Consider the following 12,598-nt stretch of genomic DNA (forward strand, 5'->3'; position numbering starts at 1 on the left):
CCCAAGGACAGCATTCCCTTCCTCTGCTCAGCTCTCCCTAGTCTAATTAAATGAGATTAACTTACTGGCTTTAGTCTTGCACCTATACCCATACACTACTATTGCCTCTTATTGAATCCACGAGTTCAAAAGAGAAAACAGAAGTTTTCAGCACCATTTTTTTTTTTGCAAAACAAGAATTGTAAGAAAACTGAAAACACAGGGAAAATGTGAAGAGCTTCTAAAAATATTTTCAAGTCTATGATTAAAATGATACCACTTCTGCATATCAGTCTCTTGATGCTTTTCATAATAATACTTTAATTTAATTGGAATAATTATTCCAACAGAAAGCATTAGAGTATCTGACTTGAAGATTTCACCCAGCCCTCTCTGGCTCCCCCTCTGACTCTTGCATAACTCCTCTGATTTATTCACAATCCTCGCCCTCATTTAGCACAGGACTTCACATCAAGGTCAGACAGTGTGTTTAAACACATCTTTTGCTAGTTTTATTTCTTCACTAGACCACAAAATTCTAGATTATCCATTACACATGTTGCCCTCCAAAAAGAACACTGTCTAGAGTCACCATTTGTTAGAGCACAACCATCTCTCAGTCTCTGTAGGAAAGTGGTTCCTCAAACCACACTTTCCAGATCAAAAAAGATCCCTGACAACTGGCAACCCTCTTTTCTGCTTTCTCATGTTCATTGGCTGCTCACAAGCATCATTTCCAAATATAACACCAGGGTTTTTGTAGAAAAAAATCATAAAATATGTGAAAAGCATCAGGAGAAAAGACAAGCAGAGGAATGACTGCTGAATTCATTATCAGCTTCTCCCAGCCAGTATTTCAGCACTTGAGTGGCCAGAGAGGACAGCACTAGCCCTGATAATCCACTTGATACACATCTAAACTAAAACAAAAGATGCAGATGTGTTGCAGTTGGAACAACAGCTCCTCTAATGACAGCTGTGTCTTTAGGGACATGCCTTCTTGATGATGATCCAAGGGCTGGAGCAGCTCTGCTCTGAAGACAGGCTGGGAGAGTTGGGGTGTTCAGCCTGGAGAAGAGAAGGCTCCAGGGAGACCTTAGAGCACCTTCCAGTGCCTGAAGGGGCTCCAGGAAAGATGGGGAGGGACTTTCCACCAGTGAGGGCTGTGACAGGACAAGGGGGAATGGTTTTAACCTGAAAGAGGGGAGATTTAGGTGAGACATTAGGATGAAGTTCTTCACCATGAGGGTAGGAAGGTACTGGAACAGGTTACCCAGGGAGGTTGTGGCTGCCCCATCCCTGGAGGTGTTCAAGGCCAGGCTGGATAAGGCTTGTGCAGCCTGGTCTGGTGGGAGGTGTCCCTGCTCATAGAATGGAGGTTGGAACCTGATGATCTTTGCGGTTCCTTCCAACCTTCACCATTCTGTGACTCTACAATTCTTGCCCAGGAGCTCAGTGCTCCTGCCAGCACTTAACAAGAGTTACACCACAAGGCAGCAGCCCTGGTAGGTTCAAAACTGCCCTGCTTCTGAGACTTTGCAGAGAATGAGCCAATCTGCTGGGTAGTTTTGTACTCCAACAGCAGACTTGTACCACCAGTGATTGGCAGGTGTGAATTTCAGCGTTATTCCAGCTACCATCCACTGAGAGCTCACCACTCTCACTGCAGGATTTATTCCACAGTGGGTGGTTAAAGTGGAGGAAGCCATCACAACTGCCCTGCAACAGGATGTTCTTGTTAAATAACATAACCAACCTACTACCAGAAACTAGTATTTATGACCAGCAAGTATAAAGTAACTAACTTTTGGATTCACCAAAACTAAAGAGGGAACCTCTGTTCAGATGAGCAGCTACAATTAAAAGCTACATAACAAAAATAAGCACACTGAACTCATAACTTCCTATTTGTTCAAAGCTAACTGCATGGGAAAGATGAGGGCCATCTTAATTCCTTGTATGTAACCCAAAATTTAGGTTTTTAAGGGTTAGTCACAAAGGCCACGTGCAGGAGGTCAGATATCAGATCCACAACTAAAGACAACTTGAAGTGGTTCTCCTTCTGTACCACTTGACCATAGGATGTTTAAAAAATTAGGCTCAAGCACAGCACAAAGCAAAATAATTCCCAGAGATGTTCTGTGTTTGCTATTCTTGCTTCTCTTCAGAAATTTCTCCTGGTCTATCCTGAGTAAGAAGGGAGCACAGCAACGGGGCAGAATGGTTTTCTTCTCCATTCTTGGTGCACATCAAGTGAAACGTCACTCTTTTAACTCCTAGAATAAGATTAAACTTGGATGCAAATGTTTCCTTCCAGGCAGTTGATACTTGGATATTGGGATGATTTAAGATTCATGTAAAAAGGTCATTGGATAATGAATCAATGCTCCCAACATGATCATTCTCCATGACACAGGCTCTAGCTGCTCCTGAGTGGGAGCAGCTTTATGTGGAGCAGACTGGGGGCAGCAGGGACCCACAGGAGCAGCAGGGACCCACATGCTCTGCCCCCCTGGCACCTCAGCTGCACAGGCTGGCTGGCTGTCAGCTGGACAGGCTGCTGCTTTCCTTCCAAGTGAAAGGCACTACACAATCCCTGCATGCTCTGCAAAGCCTATGTTAGGAAGGTTTCAGCACCCACCTGGGTTAAACTAGCCCATCTAGTTTACTCCTGCATTCCTGTTAAAATGCAGGAGGCACAGAAGAGAGAAATATCACAGAATCACGGAACTGTCAGAGTTGGAAGGGACCTCTAGGGATCATCTAGTCCAACCCCCTGCTAAAGCAGGATTACTTAGAGCACATTACTCAGGACTGCATCCAGGTGGGTTCTGAATATCTCCAGGGATGGAGACTCCACAACACCCCCTGGGCAGCCTGTCCCAGGGCTGTCACCCTCACTGTAGAGAAGTTTTTCCTCATATTTCAATGGCATTTCCCATGTTCCAGCTTGTGCCTGTTGCCCCTCATCCTGCCACTGAACAGAGTCTGACTCCATCCTCCCTGCACCCGTCCTTAGATACTTAAAGACATTAACAAGGTCTCCCCTCAGCCTTCTCTTCTCCAGGCTAAAGAAAACCCTCACAGCCCATACCCACAATTTCTTTGTAGCTTCCAGACAGTTTAAATCACCAGAGCTTCAATAATGATGGATTCAATTCTTCAAAATGCACAGTGGGAAAATCAAAACCTGGACAAGTATCCCAATGCAAACACCTGATCAACCCTGTGGGCAGCGCTGGTTCTCTTTTCCTCAGGACATGGTGCCACCACCCTCTGGCCCCAAACTCAAGACTGTGCACTCATCTCCTGCCTGCTCTGTCACATCAGTGCCTGCAACAGCACAGGGCCCCTGGGGCTGTGCTCTGGAATCTCTCTGGGGCTGGGAAAGGGCTGTAGCTGCTTTAAAGTCTCCATGTTTCCACACTGGTGATGCACAGAGCAATACAGGACACCCAAACAAAAAAGCAGACCAACCGCCACAGACAGTGAAGGCCATGCCAAAGCAGAAGCCCAAGAGGTGACAAATACAACCACGTCCTGAGCTCTGGCACCAGCACGGGACACCAGAGGGCTGGAAGAGTGCCATGCATGAACCAGAGGATTTCAAATGAAACCATGTTAGAGGAAGCAAGAAGCATTAACCACCAACACAGTCCTGTCCGAGAGGTTAGAGTGCCCTAGTCCCAGAGGTTAACAAGCATTCCCAGGGCCCAGAGAACTCGTTACCTCTCGGCAGTTCTCCACAGCACAGAAATACTGATCTCTCTAATGGGCTCACTGCAGGGGCATGCAGTCCAATTACAAGCTCCCAGGTCTTCAGACTAAGGGTGTGGGAACACAAGTTAAGTTACTGAGAGGAACTTGGGACCTGCTTCAGTTTCAAACACCTGGAGAGGTTTCTCTAGCAGCTGCCCAGGCACAGGGGCTGTGCCTGTGGTGAACACTGAGCACTTCACTTGCAGTCTGGATCAGGAAGCACTGCCTTCAGCTTTTCTCAACACAACATGGTTGTGTGCTCCCAGGCTGGCCAGGAGCTCTGCAGGACAGGAGCTGCTGGCCAGGGGAATGGCTAAAGCCACCCACACGAACTGAGCAGCAGTGGCTTAGTTGAAATGACAGGATTTAGTGTCACGGGAAGAATTTAGCCTCAAGACAGAATGCGGAGCAAATGCCTTGGTTCAAAACTAGCACTGAAGCATCTCAAGATTTCCTAAATTCCTGACAAATAGACTTTGGGGGAACAGAAATCAGTCCAACCCATGAAAGCCTGCTGGAGAAACTGGAAGTGAGCCTCTCCCATCCATCAGAGCCCCTGCCACCACTTTCAGCCTTCAGTGGGCCCCTTGACACACCTTCTAACGGCTTCTGACACCACCGTGGAACATGCACATGTGGTCACTAGCTTGAATTTGTAATTCTTTTCATGTCAAAGCATCCAGCCAGCAGGGTATTACAGTTTTAGAAGCTGCACAACTACCTGTTAGTAAGTAGGCAGTTAATTCACCTCCCTCCACAAAGGCCAAACACGGTGATTCTTACATGTCCACGACACACACATCATGTCTAACCTGGACCAACAAGCGAGGCAGCAGCTTCCACTTGCAAACTGCTAAATATGAAACTCAAGAGTGCATTTGTTTGGATATATTAATAATGGAAAGAAAATCTAATCTAGGAACAAAACAAAACAAAACAAAAAAGCAGAAATAATTTTGTTAAAGACTGAAGGTGGTGTGGAACGTTACAGACACAAGCTACTGGACTTACCCTGCAGTGTCTTTCCCAATCCCTGGCCCAGCTTCCACCCATGTTTCTGGAGTAAGCGGTGTCCAATATTATCCTGACAGACAGAACAGAGAAAACAAACCAAAAATATTCCAATAATATATTCTTCCCTTCCCACTGACATTTAAACATGTGATGAGCAAGAGATTTTCTACATAGATATGCATGCAAAAAAATGCTACTGAAAAGGCAATATATGCCCAAGAAAAGGGAAAGACAAATGTCAAAAATTGCTGGCTAGAATTTTTCCAGGGGGACGGGGTATCAGGGAGGGTCACTTTCTGATGGTGTGCTGGGCAACTTTTGTACATCACGTTTAAAATAAAAATAAAAAGCAATGTGGGAGAAAATAAAGTGTACCAATAAAAATTGACAGTCAAAAGCAGAAAATCAAGCTATTTATACAATCATATCCATCACCTAGACAGCACCACTTCAGATTTTTTTTTGTTGGTTTTTTTTTTTTGTCAAGAAAATCTACAATGTGTTTAGTCATTTTGTTTGTGTGTCAGGCTTTGATAATACTGAGTAAGTTGTAAGTGCAAGACTGCCCCACCACTAGAAACCAAAACACAATCATAGCAAAATCCAGGCTAGACTTGATTGGGTTTTTTTTATATATGTATATATATATATATAAACTAGCATGCAGCCAATATTAAACTGAAAAAACAGTGAGGTTAGTAAAACAAAAATTTAAAATAAAATAATAAATCAATTAAATAAAATGAGCTCAAGCACAGACTGGGTGATGCATTTCACATGTAAACTAACAAAAATACTAAGATGTTAGAATGAAACAGGCCTAGCAATAAGTTAACAGCAAGGAACCATTAGTGCATGTAGGGGAAACAATAAGCATAATGTCTCATCTTCCAAAAAAAAAAAAAAAAGCTACTTCAGAATAAGTGGAAAAGTACTGACGCAGCAGTTATATGTCAGCTTTTGAAAACAGGGCTGGGTGTGGAATTCATGATGGTTTTATGTAGGATTTCTTCCCCCAAAGCACAGGAGTGGAACAGCACCCCTGTAACCATCTAACAGCTTCTATCTCATTGATCAGCTCACTAGCAGTGACCAGCTGCTCCAAGAAGGACTCTCTCTTAGGAAAATGTTCACCTTCTAATCATAAAAGAGTAAAAATAAAAGTCAGAGATGGATTTGTGGATTATTAATTGTCCCAAGGCAAACCACAGGTCAAGATACCACAAATATCTTGAACGATAAACAGGCCGTAACAGTGAGGGGTACATGGAATCTTAACAAAAATAGATATATAGGCTGCAGGTTTCTTTAATTAAATAACCAATTCATCAACAGAAACCAGAACAGCAGTGGGTTCTTTCACTCACTCCACACTGAAGAAAATGACCACACAGGTTTGCAGACCTTGGGTGAATCAGCTGGAAAGACACAATCTTCCCAAAGATATTGGCTGCATGGATACGTGTTTCCTCAAAAAGATTTTATCCATTTAATATTGCTTTTTGGTTTTTTTTTAATAATCCAGCAAAGCAAGACATTCCATCTTGCTGTCGTTTTCAAGCCAACAGTGTACATCTTGCCCACAGCACTGGCTCTCCCTCAGGATATCATTAGGGCTGCATAACTGAAAGAAAATTTAAAAAAGGAGAAGGAACTGTCTTTTAAATCAGTATGTGGAAAAAAAATAGGGAAAAATGAACAAATGTGGATTCCAATCACAAACACCATCGGCTGGGAGGAGTAGGAAAACTTACCTGCACACCACTCTGCTGCAGACCGTTTCTGCAACGGCCACAACACCACCTGCAGGGTCCTGCATGCAAAAGGGGCCCCAAGTTCAAAGGGTTTGTGGACAAGGTGCTAATTTCTCTACCCTTCCCATCGCCCAAGGATTATTGAATCCCGGTTTAAAAGCCCGTGCTGACCAAAACGGCTGCATTTTCCAAAAAAACAAACAAAAGAAAACAAAACAAAACAAACCGACCACAATCAAAAGAAAAGGAAAAGGAGGACTTTGCAATCTTTTGCTAAGTGGAGATGAGACATTGTGCTGACTGTGTTGTGTTATGAATGCACTAAAATAAACAGACAGATGAAGCAATATGCTATTTCCAAAAGCAGTGCAAGTGGAGTGAAAGCATTTCCATACGAACCTGGCTTTAAAAACTGGGCTGTCAAAAGAACAGTTAAATGTAACACAAAGTAAGAAACTGTCCAATCACTAATGGTAGTTTTTTTTTTCTTTTGCTTTGTTTTCAATTCACTGCTTGCAAGTAATGTATTTATTAAAGAAGAGTGAAAGCATAAAATAAATTCAACAAGTCAAGACCAGCTGGGAGATTCAAGAGCGGTGTGTTGTGACTGACACAGTGAAGGGGTAAACAAATGTTAAAGGGAAAAAAGAAAAATTTAGAAGGGTTATACACATTAGCACCACTTTTACAAAGCCACTCAAGAGGATGGTCACAAGTTGTTTGACATAAATTGGAATTATACTTGAATATTTGCCTCGGTTCCCAAGAAGGGGGTGTTTTCCCTTCCAGTCACTTCCATTTATTTGCTTAAGCAGTGAAACTACTTCCTAATTTTAAATATTGAATTGAAATAGAGCATCTGCTGCTTTACTGAAAAGGGAGAAAAACCCTAAGTGTTCAATTTAACGTTTGAGATGGGACATTTCTAGCCACGTTCCACCTTCTTCCTCCATTTCAAACCCCCATGGCAGAGCTCTCACAGAGGCAGACTGGCAGGACTGCTCTTCAGCATAAATACTGCCCTGAAAATTCAATTATGGAAGGCCAGGCTTGCTGGGCTCCCACGTTGGAGCCATCCTGCAAAGCTTGGTGGCCTGAGAAGTAGCTGGGTATATTAGGACCAAAATTCACCATGGGGCAGCAAATGTTTCAACAGCTGGTGGCTTTTTTTTTTTAATTGCATTTTTAAGTGTAAGTTCTATAAAAGTGTGGACTCTGTCACATAGAAAAGATGTCTCTTTTCACACCAAACTTCCTGTTGATGTCAAGAACTCTCATTCCTTTCAAATAAACTATCCTCATGTTGTAGGAATTTTTCCTATGAGGAAGAGTCACAGCAATCCACAAAAACACCAGCAGCAAATCCTCCTGTATCTCAGCAGAGCTGGCACAAGCCCCCTCAGCTTCTTACTCTGCCCTTCTGGAGCTCCTTGTGCTACAGCCACGATAAAAATCATTGAGGCAGCCAAAATAAGTCTCTCAAGAGGTGTCTGAGTGAGCAAGTGGGCTCTCATTTACCACCCAAACTCCTCATGCCTGCAGCTGGCAGGGCCAGTGATGCTGAGGACAATGCTGGGCCCCAGCCTGCAGGATGCTCAGGGCAGGACAGTGGCTGGGCAGGCTCTTGGTGGGACAGGTCACACCTCCTGGCATTACTGTCACCTCTTTGGAGCTGTTCAATGGTGATCTTTTCTATTTGCAGATGGGGAACTCTTCCAAAAGCACGTAGGAAACGTGCAGGTCTTGACTTTCCCAAGGGTCACAGGAGCTGGCTAAGCTACTTTGGAAAAATCTCATCCAAAGTGACCTTCTCCAACAGCTCAAACTGGCCTCCCCATTTCCTTATCCTGGGCCCTGACAGGATGCCCTGGATTACCTTCCACAGGTATCAGTTATTCCTGAGATCAGGATATTCCCACCACAAATTTTTGACAAAGGTCCTTCCTGTCCAATAGAAAAAAATACATCTACACTGAGAGGATGGGTACAAGAACTGCAAGGTTCTGATGATGCTGTACGTGGGATACAACCTGCAGCGGGTGGATTGAGCTGCGTTTCAGATAAACCAGAACACTGGTTTTGCCTGATCCAGGTTTTCCATGAGATCCCCAGGCCACCCTATGTCTTGTGCTCACATCTCTTGGGCTCAGCAGGAACCATTCACCTCTTGAGTGGATTGTAAGCTGTGCTGACTGTGTATGGAGGAATCTATAAGCAAGGATCGGATGCTACTGGGTGAACCCATGCAAACAAGAGGTTGAAAAGATTCCCAAAACAAAACCTATAGCTCACTACAGATGACACAATGAAGACTTAGAGAGAAAAGCCAAATAGTAATGCTACACCATTCAGCTTCAAGAAGCACATTATTTATAGCACTGTCCACATATGGCTACTGCTAAATGTCAAATCAGCAGCCTCATCAAATGACACTTTGGAACTAGTGGAGTCCACAGATCTGTACAGATATGCAGTGCAACAAAACCTGGCTGCAGCTCCTCTGCCACAGCCTGGGGTGGCCAAACCACTACTGACTGCAGCCTGAAAGCTCCTGTGGTCCAGGGACCTCTTCGTGTAACTGGGCAGCATTAGAAAGGGGGGGGGGGGAAAGGATATTTGTTAGTTACGACAAGGACAAACTAATGAGCTCCAGGATAAGTGGGTGATACACAGTCTGGCCTCCAACCTGCAACAGGGACAGTTTGGTGTTCCTGACACTGCACCTGCCTGCACAGGGAAGGGCTGCTGTCCTGTGGGGCTCTGGGGACATGGGGCTATCTCCTCCTGCCTCTGCACTGCTGGGGACAGAGAACCAGGAACTCACAGCAAGGAGATTCAGTAAACAAGGAGAAATAAGGAATTAACGCAAAGAAAATCTGGATTCTATTAAAGCTGCAGTACTTTGTGGCTTCCCATTTGTAACTCAGTGCACTTAAAATACTTTAAAACAAATGCATGCAGCTTGTTGAATTTAAAAAAGGATTAAGTGCTTGGATTTTTCAAGGACACCAGATACCAGTGGTTCTACTGACATGAACAGCCAGTGCATCAACTTCCAAAGCAGAACCAAAAAAAAGTTATTTGGAGGGGCTGGGGGGGGAATAAAATTCAGGATTTGCAGCTAGGAAGAGTCCATTGATATGAAATATTTTCTTCCATTTAGTCATGGAAAATAGCTGGCTTCTCCTTCAGGCTACATCCGTCCACTAGCTCATGTCTGCTGTATTTTCCAGAAATGCACTTTGGTTACAGTCGCATGTTTCAGTCCAGACATCTTTGGCCTAAACAAGCTGTAAAAAGCAGGATTTCCACAGGAAAAAAAAAATATATACTAGTACACTAATTGAGGACACGTTTCAACATTGTAATGATCTGTAGACTCCCAAACCTATTTTTCCAGCCACCCTTGAGTTGCATGCTGTAGCAGTACAGTCAGCACCTCTCAACAGATAATGCTGCAGAGATGGATCTCACTTCAGTGATTGTCAAATGTACACCTCAAGTGAAGCCCTCTGCCCCCTGGGATTTCCAAATGCAGCTACCTTTAGTCTTTAAAGCATTCTCATATCACTAAGATGTGAGAAACACATCCAAGAAAATACACTTAATCCACTTTTCAGCCTGTGGAATAACCAAACTTTAAACTTTTAACTGGGAAGTGCTTTGATCTGCTGCTGTTATAAACACCCTTCCTCACACAAAGACATCTGTCATCCCAGCTATTTCCATAATGTGAATCCTAGGCTCTTACTCATTACTCTGAGCAGATTCCTTTTTAAAGGTCACTTGTACTGCTAACAAGAAAACTGGGTAAGGATTATAAAACAATTGGTGAATAAATGTTAATACTGCAAATATTTTGATGTGTGGTATTTGCAAATTATGTACTTGCCCTGACTCCTTCCCTCTCAATTTCAGTTCAAGGATGTTATCCCCTTCTGGGTAAGCCAAAAGCATAAAATACAAGAGGAAAGAAGTGGTATGAACTCCTCTTTCCTAGTGAAATATCTTGCAGGAGTGGCACACCACTACACTCTGACAAGAAAGATGTTCCTTCTCTTAATGTGTGCAATCCACCAATTTAAAAAGCACACAGGTCATTAACAGAGCAAAATCATCTTCACAGGCACCAGGAAACTTGAAAAAGTTACTCATGCTTCCAGCTACAGGATTTAATTTTAAGAACCAATCGTGTACTTAATTAAGACAATGTGAAGATTAGCCTTAAAAGTGACCAGTGTGTTTCTGATACCAGGCTAAAAAAAAAACACCACCCTGTGCAGCAGGGCACAGCTTTTCCACTCTGTGACCAGCACATGAAGGCAGCTCAAGGGTGCTCTGACCTGAGCACAGCTGCTGTGGCAAGGCACAACACACATCTGCTCAGCTTTGGGACTCCCTCATTTCCCAGTTTCGTGTCCCAGCCTAGGGCTCTTGCACCTCAAATGCTTGTTGCTCTTCTTACAGACAAAAGAAGAGCAAAGCCAACTGGGTTTTAAATTAAGAACAGCTTGAGGCTTTAACTTTTACTCCTCCCAAAGAGGCAAGCCATTCTCTTGTCCTCTCCATTAAGCTGTTTTCAAATTGAACCATAAGGTTCAACTCTACATAGTAAAACCTACCAAAAAGTTGTAAAGATTAAGAATGTCCTGATGGTGACATATACATGAATAAAATATTAAAGCTGTAATTGAGTTTCATTTTTCTGCTGCAGCTCCACATTAATCAAACTGCATGGAAGCACTACGTCTGATCCAAGCTGCACTGTGTGCCTGTTCATATTTTGCATGTTTCTGTAGGCATCAGAACACCAAAGGAGATGTCACCTCTGACCACTTCTACTCCTCTGATTGGGAAAACACTTTCAGAAATCAGATCACCAGCCTAGTCAGTAAGTAGTATTTGAATTCTTTGGAAATGCTGATTTCCAGCGTGGCACAGAGCAGGCTACCAGGTATTCCTCATTATGTTTACATAAGGAAACAAGCTCAATGTTTGAATTAAAATCCCCATGGCACAACTTAAGATTGAAGTATTCAGGAGAACATGGAATCCAAATTCCCATCTCTGCAGCATTATCTCATGCGTCATCAATTACTGCCATGCCTAAATCTAGCATCATGCCAGCACATTAAGACAGTAGGTACTATATGCAGTGTTCACTGGACCAGAAGAACAGAAATAAGAAGGGGGGGAAAGGAAACCCTAGAGAAGAAATTAAAAAAGGCAGACCGTGCAATACAAACCAGATCATGGCTGCTTAGCTAATATGGGCCAACTGCTGCGGAAGAAAAATGTCGAACACCCCAAGTTGTGTAAATTTCTGGTAAACATCTAACACGCACACAAACACACACAACACCAACCTACACATGAATGAAAAATAGATACTGATCTTTGGCTAAGTTTCTTCTGAGTGCAGACTAACATGAAGAAACTTGGATCAAGAACTGAAATTATTAAGAGGGAACTGAAATACTTTTGAGGTGCTTTCTTAACAAAACTCTAGTCTTAATCTGAACACCTCCAAGTGACCCTTGATTATCCACTACAAGTTTTCTTGCTCCCATACTGAAACTGCAAGGGAAACTTGGCTAAGGCCAAACTTTGGTCCAGTTTAGGCTGAACAAGCTATTGTGCCTAAGTCTAAAAAGCTCCAAAAAGCTTCAAAAGGCAAAACTAAACAAAGTTTCATTTTCCTCAACTTATGGCTCTGGTCTCCACACCTAGTTCAAAGCAAAGCAATGCTTTAAAGCAACTCAGGGTGCAGTTTCAGATTCCTGGGGCAGGGCTGCTACACTAACACTGAAATGCATCTGTGTTTCCCTACTGCCAGATGTCATTCTAACACTTCCCTTTAACACACCTGTAGTTTTCAAAAAATATAAACTAAAAAAAGGCTCAAAATACATTTTCCTGCACTATTGCATCAAGTTTGCATATGAATTAAACTGATTCTTCAACAAAAAGTGTCAAAACTTAAAATAAATACCTCTGAATGAATGTATTACTTTCAATAATTTCTGAAGTATCACATCGAACTACAATTCAGAGTTTTAGAAGTACTTAAAGATTAAATCCCAGGCCCACTT

General features: G+C 43.0%; 1 protein-coding gene across 6 annotated transcripts in view; it reads right to left on the reverse strand.

Annotated features, from left to right (window-relative positions):
* The window catches only part of GPATCH8 (G-patch domain containing 8), a 59,160-nt gene that overhangs the window by 30,563 nt on the left and 15,999 nt on the right, over positions 1-12,598 (reverse strand). For 2 of the 6 annotated variants that reach the window (XM_051640283.1, XM_051640284.1), the window contains exons 2-3: positions 6,906-6,923; positions 4,750-4,822 (exon numbers count right to left, since the gene is read on the reverse strand). Coding sequence is in view for 1 of the 6 variants with exons in the window: in XM_051640282.1 (XP_051496242.1) it covers positions 4,750-4,822 (73 nt within the window). In the remaining 5 variants the exon portion in view is untranslated. Of the gene's footprint in view, positions 1-4,749; positions 4,823-6,905; positions 6,924-11,752; positions 11,788-12,598 lie in introns of all 6 variants that reach the window. The other 4 variants (XR_007891621.1, XM_051640282.1, XM_051640285.1 and 1 more) reach the window with 3 other exon arrangements.

This window comes from Apus apus, chromosome 25, assembly GCF_020740795.1.
Source record: "Apus apus isolate bApuApu2 chromosome 25, bApuApu2.pri.cur, whole genome shotgun sequence".
Taxonomy (NCBI): domain Eukaryota; kingdom Metazoa; phylum Chordata; class Aves; order Apodiformes; family Apodidae; genus Apus; species Apus apus.